General features: G+C 41.8%; 1 protein-coding gene across 1 annotated transcript in view; it reads left to right on the top strand.

Moving 5' to 3' along the window:
* The window catches only part of COL6A1 (collagen type VI alpha 1 chain), a 70,835-nt gene extending 45,186 nt beyond the window's left edge, over nt 1–25,649 (top strand). Inside the window, exons 21-35 of the mRNA XM_077272557.1 lie at nt 5,302–5,364; nt 7,154–7,216; nt 17,137–17,187; nt 17,425–17,460; nt 17,568–17,630; nt 18,079–18,144; nt 18,312–18,347; nt 18,675–18,711; nt 20,084–20,092; nt 20,962–21,095; nt 21,428–21,537; nt 21,745–21,928; nt 22,196–22,370; nt 22,466–22,495; nt 22,672–25,649. Coding sequence (XP_077128672.1) covers nt 5,302–5,364; nt 7,154–7,216; nt 17,137–17,187; nt 17,425–17,460; nt 17,568–17,630; nt 18,079–18,144; nt 18,312–18,347; nt 18,675–18,711; nt 20,084–20,092; nt 20,962–21,095; nt 21,428–21,537; nt 21,745–21,928; nt 22,196–22,370; nt 22,466–22,495; nt 22,672–23,282 — 1,668 coding nt within the window. The 3' untranslated portion in view covers nt 23,283–25,649. The remainder of the gene's footprint in view (nt 1–5,301; nt 5,365–7,153; nt 7,217–17,136; nt 17,188–17,424; nt 17,461–17,567; nt 17,631–18,078; nt 18,145–18,311; nt 18,348–18,674; nt 18,712–20,083; nt 20,093–20,961; nt 21,096–21,427; nt 21,538–21,744; nt 21,929–22,195; nt 22,371–22,465; nt 22,496–22,671) is intronic.
* The last annotated feature ends 1,827 nt before the right edge of the window (nt 25,650–27,476 follow it).

The following is a 27,476-nucleotide window of genomic DNA, read 5'->3' as shown; positions in this document are numbered from 1 at the left end:
GTCCGCGCTGCTGCTCAGAGCTTCCTGCACTGAATGTGTCAGTGCCGGCCGTAAAGCAAAGCACAGCGGTGACGTCACCGCTGTGCTTTAGGGCCGGCGCTTACACAGTGCAGGGAAGCTGAAGGCGAGGGACACGACAGACATGGCAATGTAAGTATGTAGTGTTTGGGTTTTTTTACATTTACACTGGTAACCAGGGTAAACATCGGGTTACTATGCGCGGCCCTGCGCTTAGTAACCCGATGTTTACCCTGGTTACCCGGGGACTTCGGCATCGTTGGTCGCTGGAGAGCTGTCTGTGTGACAGCTCTCCAGCGACCACACAGCGACGCTGCAGCGATTATCACTTAATAATAATGTGACGGTACCTTTACAGGTGATGGTCTTTCTTATGGAGTCATTCACTTTTCCAGTCTTTTAAACCAGGCACAGATCGCCACCACGCGGCTGCAGAGATTACAACAAAGACACATTTGACTTCTCACATTCCAGCACCGTTCTTGTCTATTCCCAACCTGCACAACTTCCACATCTTGCTGATACCCCAATACTGAGCCGCTGCTGCCGTATGTGTCCCTATTACTGATTCTCTTAGTACTCCATATAATAATGCCACCACTGTTCCCCACATATTAATGCCCGTCACTGTGCCTCTTACTCTCATGGTGATTGCCTGTGAAGAAGACACTGAGCTTGAACTGCCGTGACCTCATCACTGGCATTTTCTCACGGTCGTGATGTCACAGCAGTTCAGCCCGGCTGCGAGCAGACTCAGTGACGTCACCGCTAGTCATTGAGGCTGCGCAGGCAGCATCTCAGTCGCCAGTGGTTTACAGCTGGGACAGTCGCATCCTAGCACCGTCCCGGTTGCAAACTGTATATTCCCATGATATGGATTACTGCTTAGAACACAACGATGGACAGGTATGGTATATTGTTGGTTTGTGATTTTACTTTTATTACAGGAGATCGAGGGCTTCACATGGATTAGACGTAACAATAAAAATGGTAAACTGTGTTTTGTTTTATTTCAAATAAAATACTTTTTTCTGACTGTGTCTTTATTTTACATGTAGCTATAGGATTAGTAATGGATAGGTGTTTTATAGACACCTCTCCATTACTAAGCTGTGGGCTTGATGTCACCTAACAAGCAGAGCAGGGGAGAATGATAAGAGCCACTTTCAGCCCCTGCTGCCGGGGAACAGCGCTTACTGTAGCACTACTTCCCTGGTGGCTGTCCGTGTGGTACTGATGCGGCACACGGATGGCACATGGTTGTTACATGTGTGCCGCACGTATTACACACATGGACATGGATATGTCTGGTACCGTTTTTTTTGGTACCGGAAATAAATGGATGTGTGAAAATGTTATTGAGTGAGGCTGCACAGTTAGAACATGGCCAGGAGTATGCAAATCGCATACTTGTTGATATGGGCAATAGCGAATCCTTAGTATGCGAGATGTGAAGTTTCACAATTTTGCAGCCACATAGGAGTATCTGCAAACTTGCAGCATTAGATCAGACAATCCCTTTAAATAAAGTGCAGCTAGAGCCATGGCTTGTTGTATGGGGGCTTGTTATACGAAGGCTATGTTTCCATGGTCATGAAACCTTCCGGATTTGCTGCGGATTGGACGCTGCATACAGCCGCAGCATCCAATCTGCAGCTTCCAGATGTTACAGCATAGTGGATGGGATTTTATGAAATCCCGGCGTCTACACTATGCATACAAACACCCAGGTGGCAGACCTGCGTAACCGGACATGCGGCGCGTCATTATAGACCGCAGCATGTCTATTTATCTTGCGGAGACGCTCCGTCTCCACAAGATGAATAACCCAGTCTATGAATACGATGCGGTGATTCCGCCTGTGTTCAATGAACACAGGCGGAATCACCGCGCGTATAACAGGGAGCAGCGCTTTTGGCGGAGCGGGGTATTTGCTGGAAATCCTGAACGTGGAGACATAGCCTAACAGGCTGGGGCTTATTATAAGACCTAAGCTGTAAATATAATAAGCCCCCTACCTGCACCCACACAACTATTAGATAATAATACTCCAAGAAATGAAATACAGCAGGCCCCCTACAGCGCCACCCACCCCCACTACCCTAACTCGGCTCCCCCTCTCACCCTCACAGTCACCCCACTCCCACAGTAACATACTAATATCATGTGCAGTGTGCTTTAATTTATTTTAAAGAACGAACATTCCACTTCCACAGCAGCCCTTACATTTATGAAAATGTCCGTCCTGACTCCCGTCTCTCTCTCCTGTCCGTCAGTTTGACTTTGTCCAGGTGGCAGGTCAGGCACTATCTTGGGCTCTGTCCTCCTGGCACAATAATAATAACAATTAGAGATGCTGCTGCTGACTAGGACCTGAGAAGAGTGTGGACCAATAGGAGCAGACCTGGGGTGGAGCTATCTGCAGCGCTGCCAGCCTGTCAAGATACTATCAGGTTAGCAGCAGCGCTCCAGCTCCAGCCCGCACCGTGCGCTCACAGTGAGACTCTGCTATTGGCTGCTGTGCAGCGTGCAGAGTCTCCATCTGTGCGGTGACCAGGCAGCAGCGCGTCACCATGTCTGGACTGTCAGAGAGCCGCGGCCGCAAGCGGCCGCAAGCGGCTGCGGCTCTGGATGGGTCGTGGGTGGGTGGCCCCTCCTCCTCCTCCATCATGTGACAACGGCAGGCCAGGGGCGACGCTGCAGCTTGCGATCCTGTGTGTCTGGTCTGGACTCTGAAAACATCAGAGAGCCGCGGCCGCTTATTACTGCCTAATAAGCGGCCGCGGCTCTGAGTGGGCCCCTCCATGTGACTGGGCCCGGGGCGATGGCCCCCTCTGCCCCCCCGGTAGCTACGCTACTGTCTATGAGACAAATTAGTGATCTAAAGGCAAAGACTGAGATATTTGAGGAGTTATTGCCTGGTCAGAATGGGCTGTGTGTGCCAACCCAAAGTTGTATAGTGGACAGGTAGACTGGCTGCCCTGAGGACTATTAATGGACCTAAACCTTTCAAATTTATTAAAGCTTGTGGACTATAAGCAAAAGAGACAGTTGACGTTTAGTGAGTAGTAATCCCTTCTTCTGGGTAACAAATGGAAGTTCAAGTTTACATTGTGTTCTGCAAAACAGTAAGCTGCCAGTGTCAAAGTTACAGTTCCACCTATGTTGCTTGTTATATTGAAAGCTCCTTTAAAACAACTGTACTCTTATTCCAAAATTAACTTGGGGCTAGGACTGTGTTAGTTACCGTTAAAACAAACCCTTGTGTTGCACAGAATATTAATTGAAATGTGCGTTTATTAATGTTGAACATCTTTAAAGGGGTTCTCTAAGAATGTAATAAAATGGCCTTCATCACATAAATCAAACGTCAGTCTGTCCTAGTCACGTGTCAATACAGACAGCCTGAAGAAGTACTGCTTCTGAGACCTGTGTCTCAACTGACAGGAGCTGTATCATAGGCATATGTACTGGAGCTGCCAGAAAAGCACGTGACAGGAGAAGAAAGAAATCTGCTTGGCTGACTGAGCCTCAGTCCTCTTTGTTCAGTCAGCCGAAGAGAAGATTTATTTCTTTTCCTGTAACATCCCTTCTCCAGCAGCTCTCCCTATGTGTTTTTATATTAAACCACAAGAGGAAGAGACGGCAGCACTCACCAATCTTCAGAGCAGGTAATCCTTTATTGCATAACAATCTTCACGGCACAGGGGTGTATGTACAAAGGAGTGTGATAGCTTAAAAGACTGCCGTTTCGCGCCGCTCCCGCGCTTCAATGGGCGAAACGGCCGTCGTTTAAGCTATCACACAGATTGGTGAGTGCTGCCATCTCTTCCTCTTGTGATTTATGTCAGCGTTTTTTCTGGATCTAGCACCCGAGATCAGTCGGTCAGCTGATGCTGATAAGCCGGTGCGTTCACAGTGCGCACATTTGGTAGTGCAGTCAGCTGTTTCTCTTTTAGTTGCGATATGGACTTGTTTTTATATTAAAGCTTCTGTCAGTTTAAACATAGATCTCGGGAGCCGTGCTTCATCAGTCAGCAGACGTCCTGATAGAGGATTAGGAGGATGACAGATTGCCATTTAAATTGTGTAATGGGAGCCATTTTATCATATTTTTGGAAAATGCTGCGAAATGGTACACTTGTAGATCAATAACAGATTGTTAGATGTTACTGAATGTGTTGTAGTATTATAAGATAAAGCATTGATAAAAAAATGTCATTTTCTAGCATCAGGAATGTGTGACTTACTTTTGATTTTGAACATCATAAATTAGGCAAAAAAAATGGTGTAGACACAAAAATTACTGTAAAAAAACATTTGAAATTGGTGACCAGAGTACCGATGACAGCAACTAAGTACACTCTGAGCTGCCGCACATTGGTTATGCAACTGGCATGGGAAAAGTAATGTAAACATTACATACTAAGTGGGAAAACATTACTAACGTGGAAAATGACTCGGCATAGAAGTGAATAGTAAACTTTACGAAAGCAACAGGTGCCAGGCAGCTGCTGCCAAGGCAAATATGTTCATAGTATGCATCATCAAGGTGATGAGAATATAGATTTCCCTCTGTGCAAATCCGGCCACACATGGAGTATTGTGTACAGTTTTGGCTACTAGTGTGCAAAACATACATAGGAGAATTGGAAGGGGTTGAGCTACATGGAAGAAAATTGGTATATCAAAAAAATGAAAAGTGGAAAAAAAACTAATCACAATTTATCCATATATCAAAAGTAAAAACAATGATCTCTCAAATGATCTAGGAGATATGAATGTATTTCTTAAAAGATGTATTAAAATTTATTAGTGCCAGATTTTTTGGAGATGAGTCATTGACCAGAGATGTATTATTATTTTCCCATTTTGGAAGGAGGAAGGATTTTTTTTCTTAAGATCGGGAACATTTTCCATTTGCTCACTGTCTTTCCTGACATAGATAGCTCAGCTGATATGTCTTAGCCTCAATTTCAACTAATGCTGCTAAAACTTTATAAAGAACTATTATGTCTTTCAAAAACTGTCATTTTTCGGATTACTCTGTATAGAGTTTTTTTCACCCCACACGTTTCTTTAACTTTGCCCTTTGCACTTCTTGGCTATTATGTGTTGCATTTGGAGTGTGCTGTCAGACTTTAGATAAGCTGAGAACTGTAAGAATTTGCCTTTCCCAATCTTATCAGTCGGACTTGTGGGTTTCCCTTTTCTCAGATAAAACTTTCAAGCTTTCTTCAGTTGTGATTTTAAGTTTGTGAATAGCTTGTTATTGCTTTGTAGGGTGAAGCAGGACCACAAGGAGCAAAGGGATACAGAGGAGATGAAGGGCCAAGTGGTCCTGAGGTGTGTATATCATTATTACAAGCTCATATAGGAAAACAATACCATCAGTCTTAACAATAAAGCCCCCATATACTTTGGATAGCTGATCGTTAGGCAGACAGCTACCTTCACCAACTCTCCCATACACAGCAGCTCTCAAGTTGGTGATCAACAAACGGATCGACAGTCCAAAGTTGGACATGCCACATCCATAAATCAATTGCACCCTAATATGGTCTCGCCAACCACTGCAATTGATTGTTGGGGAATCTTATGCTTCCACATCAGACTTCCTGTAATTGATAAGCACTGTATATGTTATATTCAATATATGTGTGTTTGTTTTTTTTTAGAAACATAGGCCCGATTTCATTATGACTGTCTTAACCAGTCTTAATGAGGGGTGTGCAATATGCATTGAGCTCATTAAAAAGTGCACTGCACGTCATGAATTTAGCTCATCTTCTAAGTGGTGTGATCCTTTGTGCACCTCTCCAGAAATGTTACTCCAGTTAGAGACTGGAATACCCTTTCTAGCCTAAGAAACACTGGCACTTTTTGATGTGTGGGCAAAGCCATACCCCATCCTACCCTGGTTCCTTCCCAGCTCTGACCATTCTGGTGGAGCTGCCCAAAATTGCTGTGAAAATGCAGTCGCAATTATAGATTGCTCCAAAAATGTGCCAGTTTTAATAGTGTTTTACTCTTGCGTAAACATTTTGATGAATTGAGGCCATATATTTTAGAAAACAAAATTAGAAAACTAGTCTCATGAAGAAATAAATATAGCCTTGAAAAATTTGACTTGATCGAAACTTTTTGTCATGCCGTAATTTTAAATTGTTCAACTTTTCCAGATTGACCTAGTCATAGATATTTGCATCTTAGTAAATTAAGCAGATTAGGTTCACAAGCGCATACAACTGTAAGGCCGCATTCACACATTCAGTATTTGGTCGGTATTTTACCTCAGTATTTGAAAGACAAAACCAGGAGTGGGACAATCAGAGGAAAAGTATAACAGAAACACGTCACCACTTCTGTATTTGTCACCCGCTCCTGGTTATGACTTACAAATACTGAGGTAAAATACTGACCAAATACTGAACTTGTGAACGTGACCTGAAGGACAGTTTATTCCAATGATCTGAATTTTACTTATCATTCATGCATCTCAGATGTTCAGACATTTGTGAAATCTAATGAATCAATATACATGGAAGTGTTACGGCCATGTGTTTGACATCTTCAAGTGCAGAGTTCTTCACCCTTTAGACATTGATGACATAGACTTAAAATATGCCATTAATGTTTATTTTCTGAAAACCTCTTAAAATGTAATGATGTCAGTAAAATGATGCTGTGACCAGTCCCTTGTGAATCCACAGACTACAATATTTTGAATACTTTTTCGAAATACAAAATGTCTGCCATCTGTAGAAGAGGCTTACACTTTGAAGAAATTATTGAAAACGTTTGTTTTTTTGCATTGTTTTGTGTTGGGAAAAGGCGATGGTGTCATAAACATGGCTCTTGATGCCATATGTAGCTGCATGTCCCATGCTGTGTCTCCTCCATATTGTGCTGAGCTGCGTGTTCTGATCCAGCCAGAATTCTGGGGACAAATGTCCAGAATGAGACTTGATGAATGATGAGTTGCTTTTGATTCCCGCTGGACTTCTCCAGCATATGTATTAAGCTGCAATCATTTGCAGCTGTTTCCTGTGTCTCCTCTGTTTTCCATTAGCCATAAATCCTGTTTTTCCTTTCATTTCTTCTTATTTTTGGCTTTATAATTTTATTGTTTTAGGGGCCTAAAGGACCAAGAGGAGCTAAAGGATTACCTGGAGAGCAAGGAGTGGCAGGCGAGAGGGTAAGAGCACAATTATGAAGAGGAAATGGTTAATTCTGCAAGTGTGAATACAATGGGAGTGTTATTAAGTTTCTATTAACCAACATTGTACTTAGCGCACAGGCTTATCTGGACAATGGAAGTGAAAAGTAATATCTAAAGGAAAATGTTTAAAACATTGTAGCTAGGATTCTAATTTTCATGGAAATGTGGCACTGTTTATGGAGCGCTAAGGATGTATAATCAAGTTCCTAAGCCTGAAATAATGCAGATGGTGTTTTTACTATTGCAGTTTGTCATGGCTTTGGAAGTTTATGTATATACTGTACATGAACCCAGCTGTGACTTGTGGAACAAAAAATAAAATGAATGAAGATCATAACAATTCCAAAATTGTAATTTGAACGAGAACAGTAATGAGTTACATGCATCATTATTATTATTATCTGGATGGTGGCCCGATTCTAACGCATCGAGTATTCTAGAATATTCTGACTGAGAGAACGTGTTCAGTGAATGTGACTGAACTATGTCGCACTGTGACTGACTGAACGTGTTCAGTAAACTTGAGTGAACTATGTCGCACTGTGACTGACAGAACGTGTTCAGTAAACGTGAGTGAACTACGTGGCACTGTGACTGACAGAACATGTTCAGTAAACGTGACTGAACTACATCACACTGTGACTGACAGAACTTGTTCAGTAAACGTGAGTGAACTATGTGGCACTGTGGCTGACAGAACATGTTCAGTAAATGTGACTGAACTACGTGGCACTGTGACTGACAGAACTTGTTCAGTAAACGAGACTGAACTACAGCCAGACTGCGACTGTCGCTGATTGGTCACGGGCGGCTGGCGTGACCAATCAGCGACGCGGGATTTCCATTACAGACAAAGAGACAGAATTAGACGATTATATAGTAGACTAGACGGTGGCCCGATTCTAACGCATCGGGTATTCTAGAATATGTATGCGAAGTGTATAGCACAGCCCACATAGTATATTGCAGCCCACGTAGTATATTGCACAGCCCATGTTGTATATTGCGCAACCCACGTTGTATATTGCGCAGCCCACGCAGTACATTGCGCAGCCCACGCAATACATTGTGCAGCCCTCGCAGTACATTGCACAGCCCACGTAGTACATTGCACAGCCCACGTAGTACATTGTGCAGCCCACGTAGTACATTGCGCAGCCCACATAGTACAACGTGCAGCCCATGTAGTATATTGCGCAGCCCACATTGTATATTGCGCAGCCCACGTTGTATATTGCACAGCCCACGTTGTATATTGCGCAGCCCATGTAGTATATTGTGCAGCCCACGTAGTATATTGCGCAGCCCACATTGTATATTGCGCAGCACACGTTGTATATTGCGCAGCCCACGTAGTATATTGCGCAGCCCACGTAGTATATTGCGCAGCCCACGTTGTATACTGCACAGCCCACGTAGTATATTGCGCAGCCCACGTTGTACATTGCGCAGCCCACGTTGTATATTGCGCAGCCCAGGTCTCGCGAGACCACTAAGTCTTCTGGGTAATTTCGCAATGCATCGCTGGGAACGGAAGATGGCGGCCAGCGCGAGCGGCTCGGCGGACTATGGACGGTGAGTATAGCAGGTTTTTTTTTTTATTTTTTTTATTTTTAACATTACATTTTTTTTTTACTATTGATGCCGCATAGGCAGCATCAATAGTAAAAAATTGGGGACACACAGGGTTAATAGCAGTGGTAACGGAGTGTGTTACCCGAGGCATAACGTGGTCCGTTACCGCCGGCATTAACCCTGTGTGAGCAGTGACCGGAGGGGAGTATGCGGGCTCTGGGCACTGAGTGCGGGGAGTAAGGAGCGGCCATTTTCTTCCGGACTGTGCGCGTCGCTGATTGGTCGTGGCAATGGTCGTGGGCGTTTTGCCACGACCAATCATCAGCGACTTGGATTCCATGACAGACACAGGCCGCGACCAATGAATATCCACGACAGACAGAAGGACAGACAGACAGAAGTGACCCTTAGACAATTATATAGTAGATACTGGCTGTTTAAAAAGAATAAAACATACGGCTATGTTCATGGAACTGAGGACTTTCAAAGTCAAACTGTAAAATTTCCCAAGAAAGGACACCGACTCATAGAGATAATGTGCATTGGTGGCACTAATGTTATCATGGCTTTTCTAGAACCTGTTAACAAGGTAGTATGCACTAGGGAAAAAGTGACATTAATTTATTGTAAATCCAGCTGCTACACTGATGCCTTCATCCTGTTCCAGTCATGTACTAGTTGCCCTTTGTCAACAGAATACAACACAATCTTATCACTCTCACCCACAAAACTCTCCACAGTTCTGCTCCGCAATAAATCTCCTCCTACTTTTGTCTCTAGGACCCTACCCATGCTCTTCATTCTGCTGATGACTAAAGACTAACATACATAATGTGAATCTCCCATTCTCATCTGCAAAAATTTTCTTGTGCTGCATCTGTTCACTGGAATGTACTACCCCAGACAATCTAATTAATTTCCAGTGTTCATACTGTAGTTTTAAGCATGCCCTCAAAAAACCCCGCATCTTTTAGGCAAACCACATCACCTGACTGTCATGTTCTCAATGGCAAGAGAACATAGCATCAGCATATATAGGAACTAGCTCTTGGAAGATGGGAACTGAGCTGACCATGAACTAAACCTAACGCACAACTAGCAGTGGCCGGGTAGCATGCCTACGTTGATTCTAGATGCCCAGCACCAGCCGGAGGACTAAATAATGCTAGCAGAGGAAAATATTAGTCCTAGCTCACCTCTAGAGAAATACCCCGAAAGGAGACAGAGGCCCCCCACATGTATTGGCGGTGAATTAAGATGAAATAACAAACGTAGTATGAAAATAGGTTAAGCAAATTTGAGGTCCACTTACTACATAGCAGAAGACAGAAAGGACACTTTCATGGTCAGCTGAAAACCCTATCAAAACACCATCCAGGAATTACTTTAAAACTCTGGCATTAACTCATAACACCAGAGTGGCAATTCCTGTTCACAAGAGCTTTCCAGACACAGTAACGAAACTACAGCTGTGAACTGGAAAAAATGCAAAAACAAACATGGACAGAGTCCAACTTATCTAGTAGTTGTCTAGGAGCAGGAACAAGCACAGAGAGGCTTCTGATAACATTGTTGACCGGCAAGCAACTAACAGAGCAGCAAGGTTATATAGCGACTCCCACATCTTGATGGGAACAGGTGAACAGAGAAGATGAAAACACCAGTTCAATTCCACCAGTAGCCACCGGGGGAGCCCAGAATCCAAATTCACAACAGTACCCCCCCCTCAAGGAGGGGGCACCGAACCCTCACCAGAACCACCAGGGCGATCAGGATGGGCCCTATGAAAGGCACGAACCAGATCAGAGGCATGAACATCAGATGCATTCACCCAAGAATTATCCTCCTGGCCGTATCCCTTCCACTTGACCAGATACTGGAGTCTCCGTCTGGAAACACGAGAGTCTAAGATTTTCTCCACAACGTACTCCAACTCACCCTCAACCAACACCGGAGCAGGAGGCTCAACGGAAGGCACAACCGGTACCTCATACCTGCGCAATAATGACCGATGAAAAACGTTATGAATAGAGAAGGATGCAGGGAGGTCCAAACGGAAGGAAACAGGGTTAAGAATCTCCAATATCTTATACGGGCCGATGAACCGAGGCTTAAACTTAGGAGAAGAGACCCTCATAGGGACAAAACGAGAAGACAACCACACCAAATCCCCAACACAAAGCCGAGGACCAACACGACGGTGGCGGTTGGCAAAAAGCTGAGTCTTCTCCTGGGACAACCTCAAATTGTCCACCACCTGCCCCCAGATCTGATGCAATCTCTCCACCACAGCATCCACTCCAGGACAATCCGAAGATTCCACCTGACCAGAGGAAAATCGAGGATGAAACCCCGAATTACAGAAAAACGGGGACACCAAAGTGGCAGAGCTGGCCCGATTATTGAGAGCGAACTCTGCCAATGGCAAAAAAGCAACCCAATCATCCTGGTCAGCAGACACAAAACACCTCAGATATGTCTCCAGGGTCTGATTAGTCCGCTCGGTCTGGCCATTCGTCTGAGGATGGAAAGCGGACGAAAAAGATAAATCTATGCCCATCCTAGCACAGAATGCCCGCCAAAATCTAGACACGAATTGGGTCCCTCTGTCAGAAATGATATTCTCAGGAATACCATGCAAACGAACAACATTTTGAAAAAACAGAGGAACCAACTTGGAAGAAGAAGGCAACTTGGGCAGAGGAACCAAATGGACCATCTTAGAGAAACGGTCACACACCACCCAGATGACAGACATCTTCTGAGAAACAGGCAGATCTGAAATAAAATCCATCGAGATGTGCGTCCAAGGCCTCTTAGGAATGGGCAAGGGCAACAATAATCCACTAGCCCGAGAGCAACAAGGCTTGGCCCGAGCACAAACGTCACAAGACTGCACAAAGCCTCGCACATCTCGTGACAGGGAAGGCCACCAGAAGGACCTTGCCACCAAATCCCTGGTACCAAAAATGCCAGGATGACCTGCCAACGCAGAAGAATGAACCTCAGAGATGACTCTACTGGTCCAATCATCAGGAACAAACAGTTTATCAGGTGGGCAACGATCCGGTCTATCCGCCTGAAACTCCTGCAAGGCCCGCCGCAGGTCTGGAGAAACGGCTGACAATACCACTCCATCCTTAAGGATACCTGTGGGCTCAGAGTTACCAGGCGAGTCAGGCTCAAAACTCCTAGAAAGGGCATCCGCCTTAACATTCTTAGAACCCGGTAGGTATGACACCACAAAATTAAACCGAGAGAAAAATAATGACCAGCGCGCCTGTCTAGGATTCAGGCGCCTGGCGGTCTCAAGATAAATCAAGTTTTTGTGGTCAGTCAATACCACCACCTGATGTCTGGCCCCCTCAAGCCAATGGCGCCACTCCTCAAAAGCCCACTTCATGGCCAAAAGCTCCCGATTCCCAACATCATAATTCCGCTCAGCGGGCGAAAATTTACGGGAAAAGAAGGCACAAGGCCTCATCACGGAGCAGTCAGAACTTTTCTGCGACAACACTGCCCCAGCTCCGATCTCAGAAGCGTCGACCTCAACCTGAAAAGGTAGAGCAACATCAGGCTGACGCAACACAGGGGCAGAGGAAAAACGGCGCTTAAGCTCCCGAAAGGCCTCCACAGCGTCAGGGGACCAATCAGCAACATCAGCACCCTTCTTAGTCAAATCGGTCAATGGCTTAGCAATATCCGAAAAACCAGCAATAAATCGACGATAAAAGTTAGCAAAGCCCAAAAATTTCTGAAGACTCTTAAGAGAAGAGGGCTGCGTCCAATCACAAATAGCTTGAACCTTGACAGGATCCATTTCAATGGAAGAGGGAGAAAAAATATATCCCAAAAAGGAAATCCTCTGTACCCCAAAAACACACTTAGAACCCTTCACACACAAAGAATTAGACCGCAAAACCTGGAAAACCCTCCTGACTTGCTGGACATGAGAGTCCCAGTCATCCGAAAAAATCAGAATATCATCCAGATACACAATCATAAATTTATCCAAATAATCGCGAAAAATATCATGCATAAAGGACTGGAAAACTGACGGAGCATTTGAAAGACCAAAAGGCATCACTAAATACTCAAAGTGGCCCTCGGGCGTATTAAATGCGGTTTTCCACTCATCCCCCTGCCTGATTCGCACCAAATTATACACCCCACGAAGGTCAATCTTAGAGAACCACTTGGCCCCCTTTATGCGAGCAAACAAATCAGTCAGCAACGGCAATGGGTATTGATATTTTACAGTGATTTTATTCAAAAGCCGATAATCGATACATGGTCTCAAAGAGCCGTCTTTTTTTGACACAACCCATTTTTCCGTCTAAAATTCTGCCGCTCGCTTCGGGACAGAATTCTATCACACTGCATACTCTCTGGCGACTTCTCAGTGGACACCGCCAGATGGTGCACTGGTTTGCGCTCCCGCAAACGCCTATCGATCTGAATAGCCATTGTCATGGACTCATTCAGACCCGCAGGCACAGGGAACCCCACCATAACATCCTTAATGGCATCAGAGAGACCCTCTCTGAAAGTCGCCGCCAGGGCGCACTCATTCCACTGAGTAAGCACAGACCATTTACGGAATCTTTGACAGTAAATTTCCGCTTCATCTTGCCCCTGAGATAGGGACATCAAAGTTTTTTCTGCCTGAAGCTCCAAATGAGGTTCGTCATAAAGCAACCCCAAGGCCAGAAAAAACGCATCCACATTGAGCAACGCAGGATCCCCTGGTGTCAATGAAAAAGCCCAGTCTTGAGGGTCGCCCCGGAGCAAGGAAATCACAATCCTGACCTGCTGTGCAGGGTCTCCGGCAGAGCGAAATTTCAGGGACAAAAATAATTTGCAATTATTTCGAAAATTCTGAAACCCAGATCTATTCCCCGAGAAAAATTCCGGCCAAGGAATTCTCGGCTCAGATACAGGTGCATGACAAACAAAGTCTTGCAAATGTTGTACCTTCGTGGCGAGATTATACAAACCTGCAGTTACACTCTGAAGATCCATTACAAACAGGTGGACACAGAGCCATTCAAGGGTTAAGAGGAGGTAAGAAGCAGCTAGACAGCAATTAAGGACTAGGCAGCAAAACTCTGAGGGGAAAAAAAAAAAAAAAATTCCCTTAAACACTTCTTTTTCTCCTGCTTCAGCCCAAACAATTAACACTTTGTGGGCCGGTCAAACTGTCATGTTCTCAATGGCAAGAGAACATAGCATCAGCATATATAGGAACTAGCTCTTGGAAGATGGGAACTGAGCTGACGCACAACTAGCAGTGGCCGGGTAGCATGCCTACGTTGATTCTAGATGCCCAGCACCAGCCGGAGGACTAAATAATGCTAGCAGAGGAAAATATTAGTCCTAGCTCACCTCTAGAGAAATACCCCGAAAGGAGACAGAGGCCCCCCACATGTATTGGCGGTGAATTAAGATGAAATAACAAACGTAGTATGAAAATAGGTTAAGCAAATTTGAGGTCCACTTACTACATAGCAGAAGACAGAAAGGACACTTTCATGGTCAGCTGAAAACCCTATCAAAACACCATCCAGGAATTACTTTAAAACTCTGGCATTAACTCATAACACCAGAGTGGCAATTCCTGTTCACAAGAGCTTTCCAGACACAGTAACGAAACTACAGCTGTGAACTGGAAAAAATGCAAAAACAAACATGGACAGAGTCCAACTTATCTAGTAGTTGTCTAGGAGCAGGAACAAGCACAGAGAGGCTTCTGATAACATTGTTGACCGGCAAGCAACTAACAGAGCAGCAAGGTTATATAGCGACTCCCACATCTTGATGGGAACAGGTGAACAGAGAAGATGAAAACACCAGTTCAATTCCACCAGTAGCCACCGGGGGAGCCCAGAATCCAAATTCACAACACCTGACTTAGCTAATGTTTCTAAGTTTTCCCTTACTATCTTTTTTCAGAATCTAACCATTTCTACCATCTGGTTCATGCAACTTTTCAAGAATACCCTTATTTGTTATAATGATGGCTTGACCAAACAATTCAAGCACTTTCTTCTGTTACCCCTATTTCCTTAAAGATTGTAACTAGAAATGGGCGAATCCAAACAGTAAAGTTCAGCATCTGGACTGAACACCTACTGTTCGGACATGAAAACGGAACACCGACTTCACCACGAAGTCCGCGTTACTGTTCGGGTTTGGTCCCTAGAACATCGCGTGTTTGTCGCACTGTCATGTGCATGACAGTGCGGCAGTGACAGTGCAGCAAACACACCTTCTGATTGGCAGTAAAATCATTACCGCTTATCAGACAATCGCAATTCCCACGCTGTCCAATAAAAGGTAGTATTGGGAGTATTTATCAGTCGGCGCGTGCGCTCCAAATAAATGATTTTTAAAAAATGGGGTGGTTCCCCTGTATTCCTGATAGCAGCCAGGCAAAACTAACAGCTGCGGGCTTCAACCCTCAGCTATCAGAATTAGCAAGACTGGTTATCAAGATTGAAGGGGTCCCCAAGCTGTTTTTTTAATGATTTAAATAAATAATTTGAAAAAGGGTGTGGGGTCCCCCCCATTTTTGATACCTAGCCTTGCTAAAGTGGACATCTGGGGGCTGGTATTCTCAGGCTGGTAAGGGGCCATGTATATTGGCCCCCCAGCCTAAAAATGTCAACCCGCAGCCACCCACAAAAGGCACATCTATTAGATGCGCCAATTCTGGCGCTTTGCCCAGCTCTTCCCACTTGCCCTGTAGCGGTGGCAAGTGGGGTTCATATGTGTGGGCTTGATGTCACCTTTGTATTGTCTGGTGACATCAAGCCCAGATTAGTGTTTATAAAACACTTATCCATTACTAATCCTATAGGTATATTGTAAATAAACACACAGCAAGTATAAAGTCTTTTATTTGAAATAAAAGCAAAACACACGTCTCCTTTATTTAAAAATAGCAAACACAGTTATACTTACTTAACGCCCATTCCATAGAATCCCTTGTAGCCTGTAATAAAACAAAAGTAAAAAAAACAACAATATCCCTCACCTGTCCAACTTTCTGTCCCACTGTCAGGGGATTACTAGTTTTCAACCTGGACGGTTCTGAGAACCACTGGTGAATGAGCTGCTGCAAGCGCAGGATCAGAGAGCAGTGGTGATGTCATCGAGGTTACCGCAGGTCACTAAGGCTGCATTCCTAGCTGGGCCCCAGAACTGTGGTGACCTTAACATTGTGAGAAAAAGTGTCACGGTGCAGATGTAAATTCACCACAGTTCTCCAGGAGAATTTCACTGTGGTGAATTTGAACTGTGGTGAACTCAGCTCTGCACCGTGAGACTTTTTCTCACTGTGCTAGCGCCTGATCTCACCGGAGGGAGGTCACTGCACTTCATTGGCCCGGCTGGGAACGCAGTCTCAGTAACTTGCGGTAACCTTGTTGAGGTCACCACTGCTCACTGATCCTGCACTTGAAGCAACTCATTCACCTGTGGTCGCATCTTGGCACCGTCCAGGTTGAAAATTAATAATTCCCAGACATGGATTACGGCATGGGAAAGAATGTCTGACAGGTGAGGGATATTGCTGTTTTTTCTTTCATTTTTTTTAATTACAGGAGACAAGGGATTCAATGGAATGGGCATTAGATGAGTATAACTGTGTTTGTTATTTTTAAATAAAAAGAAATGTGTGTTTTGTTCCTGTGTGTTTATTTACAATATAACTGTAGGATTAGTATATACGAATATGTGGGCTTGATGTCACCAGACAATACAAAGGTGACATCATCCCCACAAATATGAACCCCACTTGGAAAGAGCCGGGCAAAGCACCAGAATTGGCGCATCTATTATATGTGTCCTTTCTGGGCTGCTATTTTTAGGCTGGGGAAGGGGGGCAATATCCATGTCCCCTTACCAGCCTGAGAATACAAGCCCCCAGCTGTCTGCTTTAGCAAGACTTGTTGTCAAAAATGAAGGGGGACCCCATGCCGTTTTTTAAATTATTTATTTAAATAGTTAAAAAAACAGCATAGGCACCCCTCTATTCTTGATAACCAGCCTTTCTAACGCTGACAACTGAGGGTCCTAATGTCTCGTTTAATTGTTACTCTATAATGTCTGATATTGTTTGTACATCTCTGAATTGTAAATTGCTGCGGAATATCTTGGCACTACAGAAATTATAAATTATTCTTATTGTTAAAGGCTTTTTCGCCTTTAATATTTATTGTGACGTTATTATTACTTCAGCTGAGGACACCATCTAGGTTAAAAGTGTATTTTAGGGTTAAATTATATCGTTTATGTACACTAATAGATTCTGTCCTTAGGGCGAAGATGGCCTCCCAGGAAATGGTACAGATGGTTTTCCAGGTTTTCAGGTAAGATTATTTCTCAAATGTATAGTATTTTCTGTATCTCTGGCTCACTGATTGTATAGCCTAACTAGGTCACCCACAAGAGTATGCCATTAATTAGCTTTGGCCCAAATTTGGACACCGCGTCGATCAATTTTCAAATTGGAACTTAAAATAGAAATTTATTTTTACAAAAACAAATGTTTGTAATGGTAAGAAAAGCCAGAGATTTGTTAATGATATTTTTATATTTTTTTCTAGGGATACCCTGGGGGTCGAGGTGACCGTGGCACAAATGTAAGTTTAAGTGTACAACAATCACTCTCAGCTCATGTCCTATTTTTGAAAGTTCTGCCAGAGAATCAAACATTGTATACCCAACCTCCTAATTCTATCTCCTATAGGGAACAAAAGGGTATCCTGGACCTAAAGGAGATGAGGGAGATCCTGGGGAGCCTGGTGTAGATGTGAGTATGATAATCGAATGTAAAACTGAATTGGTGTCTGTTTTGCTGTTTTGGATTGTAATATTGAGTTTATACGTATGAAACGTAATTCTTCTACTATGATGTTGATGAGTTAATTATACTGTAGAAATTATTAATCTACCTATTAAGTGTGCCTGCACGTTTCCTACTTCTAAACAATTGTGACTAGTAGCCACTGCCACCCATTGCCACCAGCCATTAGCAACATAGTGGTACAATTTGGTTTCACAGTTTTCCATTCTGTTTTCTGTACCATCTTTGTTCCTCCTCTTTTCCTTCACTTCCTTTGTTCCCTGCCTTTTCTATCCACATTATACTTCTCATTTCGATGAATTTTGCCAATGTGCCAGACTTAGAAAAATATAACATTTCTGTAGTTTTGAACTGCAAAATGTAACAACAACAAGAAAATGTTTTTATATTTCAGAATCTTGTGCCAGGGACACTTGGGCCCAAAGGAGGAAGAGGCTACCGAGGACCAGAAGGACCACCTGTAAGTTAAAAATACGCGTATGAATATTTTCTAATTAATGTCCCATTAACAATTACTTTGTCAATGTTTTTAGTATTGTTTAACAATCTCTTATTGACATCTAATAACTTACATATTTTTGAAAAAGTTAACTTTCGATCTATTTACTTTTTGACCTTTATTTGTAGGGACCTCCTGGACCTCCAGGCCCACCAGGCCCAGATGTAAGTTATGCTCGGCTTTTTCAGTCTTATGGCTTTATCTTTTATCTACATTTTTCTGTTCAATGATTTAACGGCGGTGGTAACCAAACTTCCAGTAAATTGCAACAACCACTTTGACTTGGCATGTAAACTTTTGCTGTGCCAGTTGCTGGCATTAGGAGATTCCATACAAAAAAACGGTACGGCATATGAAACATATATTCCAAGTGACTCATGCTGAATCCAAACTTGGAGGTTGGAAACTGTCCAAAGTTAGACATTTTTACTGGATGACTGCTTTATACATTTACTTACAGTTTAAACTCCATTTCATCGTTTTATCCACAGGAGTGTGAAATTCTGGACATTATCATGAAAATGTGTTGTAAGTATTTTGTATTCTTCGCGTACACATTTTTAGCTGGAATCACAAATAAAGAACACATGAATAATTATGTTCCTGAAAAAGTTTTAACTATTTAAGTCATGAAATTGTGATCCACAAAGCATGAACATTATGCCTCCCAAATCAATGGTGTGTACTCATTGTAGATAGTCTACTAGTTAGATTTGATATATTCGTGTTCGGAAATAGCATATTGCTTGAAAAGGAATAAAAAGTAATTGTCCCAAAGCTTTAGAAAAGTACTAAAAATTAAAAGTTATACTCACAGTGCTTTTTATGAGGAACTTTTCTTATTCTAATGTAGAAGCTTTTTACTATAATCTAGTTGTGACGTTATAAAAAAACTTGGAGGAATGGTTAGTTTTCTAAGGACTATCCTAATACATTCACTATTGCCAGACCTAAACCAGAAAAACTAGTCCCAACCAGAAAAAAAGTCCTCCTGGCTCTACTTGGCATATGTTGATATTTACTCAATATTATCATTTCAAGTACTTCAGAAGCTAAGTATGTCAACTAAAGCAAGTACCCCTATCTGGCCAGGACTCTTAATTTATGCCATGGCAGATATCTGAACACTCTCGTAGACCAAAAAAATTGGAAAAGTCTTCCTTGGTTTCGCAGGTCTGAGGTAGCTAGCTAAATTGTAGAATTTAGTTTTGGCAAAACTTAACGTGTTTTTGACTGACATTGTACGTATTGTTTTTGTTTTATGTATTTACTATATGTATCCAGTTAGATATGTAGTTTACAGGTCATTGCATCATAAGAAATGGCCATTATTATTAGTTGAATCCATTGTTCTCCAGTCAAGTTGAAGTGAACCTCTGGTTTCCAGACATTTAATGAGGAACAGTGATCTGGAAGCCTCTCCAGTTGCCAAAAAAGCTATCAGGACTCATTGAAGTGCTGTGCTTATTTGGCTCTTTTTTTGATTGCTAAAACCAGTGATCATTTTAAAGTTTATGTAGACGTCTGTCAGTATCCCAACCAATAAAAGACAATCCATCATTAATTGGATGCATCCACAAAGCATATTATTAGCCTTTAAAACTGTTGGAAGATTTCAGGATGAAGTCATCATCCCAATTATTTTGGACATGTGTAGCTGAAAAAGATATGGATGAGGTTCTTTGACTTAACATAATGTTCCTCAGATGTCCATTTTTCCTTCTGATGCTGAGAGTTCTCAGGAAGAACTGTCATGGAAAGTGCAAAAAGTCAAACTCCTTATGTAGTTGTGCTTATTTCATGTCCACTTGATAGCCGGCCTGTTTATTATCATCTGGATCTTTGATGTTGAATTTATTTATGACTCACTGCCTTTTAACTTTCTGTCTTTCTTTTTCAGCTTGCTGTGGTAAGTATGCATTCATATCTGTCATCCTACACCTATATTTCATTGATTTCCTCAATTCTTGCTTTTTTGTGTTCCTGAATGTGGGCATTGTACACTCTTAATACTAGCTTCCAGAAATACTTTACAAGTACACGATCTAGCCTTCAGACTAGCTAGATGTGCTACTCTGCTCTATCGTCATTGTACATAATAATTGTATCCTACTTCTCATGGAGAACCAGCCCCTTCCCCTTACGGAATTTGCTCCTGATGTTCATTATCTGACAGAGGTTAGCTGTTGTGGTAGATCGGTTCACTCTGCTGCTTAACGAGGTAGTCAAAGGAATGCTTCTCATTTAAATCTTCAGCTGGTTTATTAAAAACATGCCCCATAAATCAGTCTAAAACAAAATAGACATACTCAGTCTCGTTGACCAAGATAAATAGCATACATTACAGTCCATAAAACTGCGGGGTCCATCCACTCAGAAATAAGAGTACAGCTCTTTTAAGCAAGAGCTCAGCTCTTTAGGTCAATTCTCCTTCAAAGCACACACAACACAACCAATAAGTCCAGAGAATTCACTTTTACCTTCTGGACCAAACTCTAGGGTGGAGATATGGTGGAGAGCCTTCCCTTCCAACTCTTTAGCTGTTCACAATAAACCTGGCCCTGTCATGGGGGATTAACCGTTCTCGGCACATAACATGCTGGAGCAAACTTCCAGGTTCATATCACTGAACCTTATAATTTCAGTGAAACATATCTCCCCTCCAGCACATTACAAATGACCCTCTTACACTGTACTTAGCTTTTCATCATCTATTGACTGTGATCATAGTTTATATTCACGGTAATATGAATTATACTGTCTACATGTCTCCTGCAGAATGCACCTGTGGTCCTATTGATGTCCTCTTCGTGGTTGACAGTTCTGAGAGTATCGGAGCAACGAATTTCCAGATAGCCAAGGAATTTATCATAAAAGTCATTGATCGACTGAGCAGAGATGAACATGTGAAGGTTAGAGCACTAGCTGCAATACCCGGCACAGTTTCAGCGCTGCAGTAAATTTGTATCAAGCTTCTTTTGCAGAATTTTATAAGTCCTTCAAATTGAAATCACTGTGAAACTATTGGTTTCTTGCAAAAGTGTTTATGTTCCAGGAACATTTCCTTCTTCTACCTGTGTAATTACGAGGATTAGTGTTTCCATGTTCTCACTATAACATACTAGAGTAGTAAAGTTTCCATCTTTTCACCATTACCTAATTGACCGTCATAATGTAAACTTTATGTGTTTGTTCTATACCGTTTCCATAGCTGACAACATTCTCTATTTTTCTCTGATTACAGTTTGACGCTGGGGAATCTCGAGTTGGAGTGGTGCAATACAGTCATGGCAATACTCAAGAATCTGTAGCCATGGGAGACCCCAACATCAACACCATTGGACAGCTGAAGGAGTGAGTGATACTCAGCATAAACAGTTTATATAGTTTGAAGCCATAAAAATAGAGATAGATATTTAATTGCAAATTACTTTACAAAATATTGTAATTGTAGAGGATGATACAGTTCCTTATGCATTTCGATAGTGAGTCCCAGTTTATTTGCAATGTGCAATCACGATTTCCAGTTTTTGCTACATTTCAACATTTTCTTTTCTATAGGGCAATAAAGAATTTGGGATGGATAGCAGGAGGCACCTGGACAGGAGAGGCACTTGCTTTTACAAAAGATAACTTACTGAAACGGTTTGCATCTGATAAAAGAGTGGCCCTAGTGTTGACGGATGGTCACTCTGATATCCTAAGAGACAAAACACCACTCGATGTCCTGTGTAAGGTTGCTCCGGTAAGGAACATCTGTGTTCTTAATAGTTTCATTACCTTGGGACCAAATTTATATCTTGGACATATAATTACAAGTAATAATTGCACTTGATAAAGGTCTTTGTGTAGGTCTTTTTTCTACTGGATGTTGACATGTTTCTTTGTTTGCCGTGATACCATCTGGCAACGGCACCTGGACTTCTGTTTGAGCATCCATACACAAGTTGCCGGTTTTCTGGGACTGTCTGAATACTGTTTTTTCATACCTTATATCTTATATATTCAACAGGTGGTTTCTCTTGGAGTAGGAGACATCTTCCAATCTCCTGCCAACCCTGACCAACTGGGCGAAATTGCTTGCGGTGGAGCACCAACTACAAAGGGGCTATCTTTACAGAGGACAAGTTATACCGAGTTGCTAGAAGATGGATTCCTACAGAATGTCACTGCTCATATCTGCAAAGGTAAGAGAGGCGCAACCAAAATCACATGCAATTTCACAGAAACCACCCATAGAAGATGTATCTATTCGCTAAAATTGTACGTATTCCTCTTACAGAAAAGAAGTGCCCAGATTACACTTGTGCTAGTAAGTATCTTATTATTGAATGTCCTATCTTCTGTTTATATGTTTTCACATTCACTCTACATTAATATTTTAAAAGCATCTACAAACTGTGCCCCTAGAAAGACTGATGGGTCTCTTTGCCCATTTCATCCTGTAATGATCAAGACCCGATAAATAATTTCTTTCCTTTTTTGTAGTTAAATTTGAGGCTCCTGCTGACATCACTTTACTTGTGGATAGTTCTACCAGTGTTGGAAGCCGAAACTTTGAGATGAGCAAAGGTTTTGTACGACGCGTTGCACAACGTTTCCTAAATGCGGAAAGTCCGGGATTTGACTCTGTGCGTCTTTCGGTAGTGCAGTACAGCGGTCAGAATGAACAACAAGTCGAAGTACAGTTCTTGTCCAATTACACAGAGGTTGTAAGTGCAATAGATAAGATGAAGTTCATCAACGGAGGCACAGACGTAGGAGCAGCGCTTCGTGCAGTGACAGATCTCTACCGTGAAGATGCAGCCGCTGGAGCGAGCAAGAAGGTGCTGTTGTTCTCAGATGGAAATACCCAAGCAGAGGACACTCTTCTAAAGGCTGTGCAAGATGCCCGGGCTGCAGGAATTGAAATCACTGTTTTGTCCGTAGGAAGTCGCCCCCATGAAAATAATCTACGAGTACTTCTAACTGGCGCTCCTGCAGATTCTAAAGTTGTCTTCAGTGAAAGGAGCTTGTTCCGAATCCCTGAATACTCCTCTCTACTTAAAGGTGTTTTTTTCAAGACCGTTAGCCGCAGGGTATCTCTGAAACGCCAGTAATTTTACTGCCCAACTGTTCTTGACACAATGGGCCTGATTTGCCCCTTGGCCATATGTACTGTGATCTAAGAAAATAGCGAATGGGTACAACTTTCCAGTCTAGGTTGTAATTGCATCCTTTTTTTTATCGCAGACTCTCATACCTTTGAAAGAAAATGTAAATCATCAGAGCAGAGAATTTTTTGTAAAGGCCACTTTCGAATTGATCTTAATATTTTACATCTTGCAACGTAGATATGGAATAAAACACCTGTTCATTTTGGTTCCTCCCCTGTAGAAAAATAATCTCCGGTGCTTACTGGGAAACATTACAATAAAATATCATCAATGATATTTCAGGTGTGTTCATTTCCATTCTAATCTTTAAAAAGGTATGAGAGCTGTGCAACAAATGCTATGTGTGCAATGTGTCTGCACTCATAAGTGTCCGGTAAATTCAGATGTCCATACACAATTAATATGGCTGCACTTTAGCGTCTGAATTGCAATGCTTTGGTAGAACTTGGATCTCCCACTGTTTTACAGAAGAAATTTGGACGACTAAAGGGTTCTATGAGGGGCTAATTTTGGTTCAGTAGACTTAAGGCTGTTCTGGGACTTGCAGGCATTAAAAGGAAATTAAAACGCAACCATAAATACAGACTATGTGGCCAAACTGGCCATAAAGTAGGTTTCTACAAGTTTAGCAAAATTTTAAATGAGTCCAGAAATATCACAATATTTTTTATTTTTTTTAAGTTCAATATTTCAATGTTTTAACATTTTTGTTTGAAATATTTTCTGTAAAAATACTATATTACCTAGATTGCCATTAAATTTCTCCATGACATAATTAAGATGTTGGAAACACTGCAAATTTGGATACTACTTTAAAATAGATAGGACCACTATAGTCTGTAATTTTATGATGTATCACCAAGAGTGCCTTAGAACAAACGTAAAGAAGCGATGCTATAAAAATACAAATGCATATGGTCATTTTGTGAGCTACTCCAACCATGGGATCATAGGTAAAATCTTCGACTTTATGGTTCTTGCTATGTGACTAATCCCTGCTCGATTGCTACTGATTCTAAAGGTGCATTCACACCGCACAATTGTCAGTAACTAGCGTTCCTAGGAACTCTCGTTTCCTGATAATCGTAAACAGTTCGTTGCTCACCTGCTCACATGCTACGAGCTACATGCTCGATTGTCCAGTGAGATGATCTTTTAGGTTGCTTAAGAGATTGCCTTTCTCGGCAGCACATTATTCTTTGTAAAGAGAACCTGTTCTGCTGAGAAAAATTGAAACCTATGCACACTGAAGGATCTATTACTTATTGTTCTGAGTGCATATTAAATGGAGTTTGCCTGTCTAAAAAAGCTATTAAAAAATCGCGAATCAGCAAAGTTGAGGATCGCCGGTTGTTTAGTACCTCCAGTTATCAGGTGTAAATTCAGCTCAAGTTGTCTATTCAACTAAACCAAAGAACATAAAACCCCTTAAAATATATATGTTTTATTAATAATTATTAAAAAGAACAAGTGTTCAAAAAACAACACAAGTGATTGTTTTTTTTCCTCACTTGTGTGTTTTTTTTGAACACTTGTTCTTTTTAATAATTATTAATGAAAAATATTTTTTAATAGGTTTTATGTTCTTTGGTTTGGTTGTCTTTTGGACCCATTCCAGGTTCTTTCATTGTGTGGTTTTACAAGTTGTTTATTCCCAAAACAGTTTCTGTGTATAGATGACCATAATCCATTTTAAAAGAAAGAGCACGTAGGTGATAATAAGATGGGAGGCTGTGGAGATGTACAGCAATATTGACACTAGACAGAAGTTTTTGAAAGTGGTGACACATTATTTGATATTGTAGATCAAATGACAATTAAAAAAAAAAAAAATAATAATAATTTAGGGCATCACCTAAAATCCGAATGACACCCAAAAAAATGACTAACAAGTTGTTAAGACAGCAATTACACTCAATTACACTGTTTTGAGTGTAATTCTCCATTTTGACGGTTGTTTCAAAAATTCTTTCATTATTCAAAATTCCACTCATCTAGAGGCGCAACTTTATGTTCTTAGCTCCGAATGCAAAATCCTAAATGCGGCCCTCCAACTATCAGATTCCATTTCTAGCACAGATATCATCTTAGATGTGCCATTGGGCCCCGCTACGCCCCAGGATCCTGGGATGACAGTAAATAGTTATGCCCCTGCATTCATTACAATGATATTGATAAGTTTGGAGAAACTCATAAGTCATTTGATAATATCATATTTACAGAATGAAATGTAAAGGTGAAATTTGAGTTTTCTCCGATAAGCTGGGATGTTGTTCTAATGTTTCCTTCATTTTACTTTTGCAAAAACAAGCAGGGAAAAGCAAGTGTCACGGAGACCATAATGTCTTCTCTTCTACCAGCAGGGAATTACAGAAACTCGGTGCAATCTTAAATGTAATCCCGAGCCAATTGTCTGGAAAGTGAAGGGTTAAAATATTTTCTTCATATTGGTGCTATATTCAGGTGAATGAAGAACATGTCATCTCACGGCCATTATTGTGTTGGTTGTGACACTTGCTGTAGGGATATTGAACTGAATCCCTGTATGTCTCGGTCTCTGCTCACATTGGTCTCGGAATAAAGGGTTTTACAACCACTATGTCTCAGTTTTGAGTTATTCTATGCATTAATTATTGATCTGTACAAATACTGTGTATGCAATTAATACATATTTGCATAGTTTCATTGGAATTACTGTATACAGCCTACAGTTGTGGGCAAAAGTTTTGAGACTGACACACATTTTGGTTTTTACACAAATTTGCTGCTTCAATTTTTAGAGTGGAAATTTGCATTAGCTCTAGGTTGTTATGAAGAGTGATCAGATGAATAGCAAAAAAATCCAAAGTCAAGGAAAATTAACTTAATTACAAAAAATATATTTCCACAGAATGTCATCCCTGCCACAAAATGACCTTCTTTTATAATTTTAGTTATTTTCTTGTCAATTCAGGAGAAAGAGGTAATGAGGACAAGGCAGCTGATATCACTCTATCATGCTGATTGAATTATAGGAGCAGACTGGTTGCTTTAAAAGGGGGCTGGTGGATAACCCCTTCCCGACTTTAGAGATACCCAGTACATCATGGTTGGGAAGGAAAACACCACAGGCAATAGTAAAACAATGTAATCATTGTATCTTACAGAAAGCAATCCATCTAAATAAGTCAGGCCTGTATATGGAGCAGTGTGGGACACACTGATATTGCAAAGAGGTAAACCACAGAAACAAGCAGTGCAATAGTCCAGAAATAGATAAATCATACAAACGTTTATTCAAATATAAATATTTGGACAAAGAACATGTGCAAAAGCATGGGCTAAAGGTGACAACAGGAAACATGGAGCACTGGGAGCCGGACAGCAATCCCCATAGTAGAGAGCAAATGCATGGTACTGTGTATATCCTTCTCAAACAGATTTAATACATGACAAGTTCCCCATCAATGGCAGTGTAGGAATGAAATATAACAGACCGGGAACACAAGAAAAAATTATCAACCATATTAGATAGAGACACATCAATAACAGAACAGGGGAAGTCACGCCGTCTTCCACCCACCCCGACGCGCGTTTCAGAGTAATCCTTCATCAGGGATTGGGAAGTGCTTCCTGAACTTGGACATACTGGATACATACACGCATATGTACGCATGATTTCCACCGGGTGATCAGCTGATATCACAGCTGACACCCGACACTGCCAAGACCGGTGTGGCAGATATCGATTGCAGCATTTAGAAGGCAGGCAGAGGGAGGGGGACACCTTTGCCCTCTGATTGGGCCCTGGCGACGTCATTGCAGGGGGCTCAATCGATGTCCTGGTGACCCGATGGTGCTATGATGACATCCGGGTCACCACGCTCTAGCAAGTTAGATCATACACAGCGCATGACCTAACTAACTTATGTCAGTGCAGCACTGACAGTTATAATCCATTGCAATGCTCGTGCATTGCAATGTTTTATAAAAGAGATCACAGCTATAAAAGTGCGGGTCCCTTAGCGGTACTAAGTAAAAAAGTAAAAAAAAAAAAAATACAGTGTATATATATATATATATATATATATATATATATATATATATATACTGTATATATAAAACAAAAAAATGAGAAAATAATAGTAAAAAATATAC

This window comes from Ranitomeya variabilis, chromosome 7, assembly GCF_051348905.1.
Source record: "Ranitomeya variabilis isolate aRanVar5 chromosome 7, aRanVar5.hap1, whole genome shotgun sequence".
NCBI classification, from domain to species: Eukaryota; Metazoa; Chordata; class Amphibia; order Anura; family Dendrobatidae; genus Ranitomeya; species Ranitomeya variabilis.
This window is presented reverse-complemented; position numbering and strand designations above follow the sequence as displayed.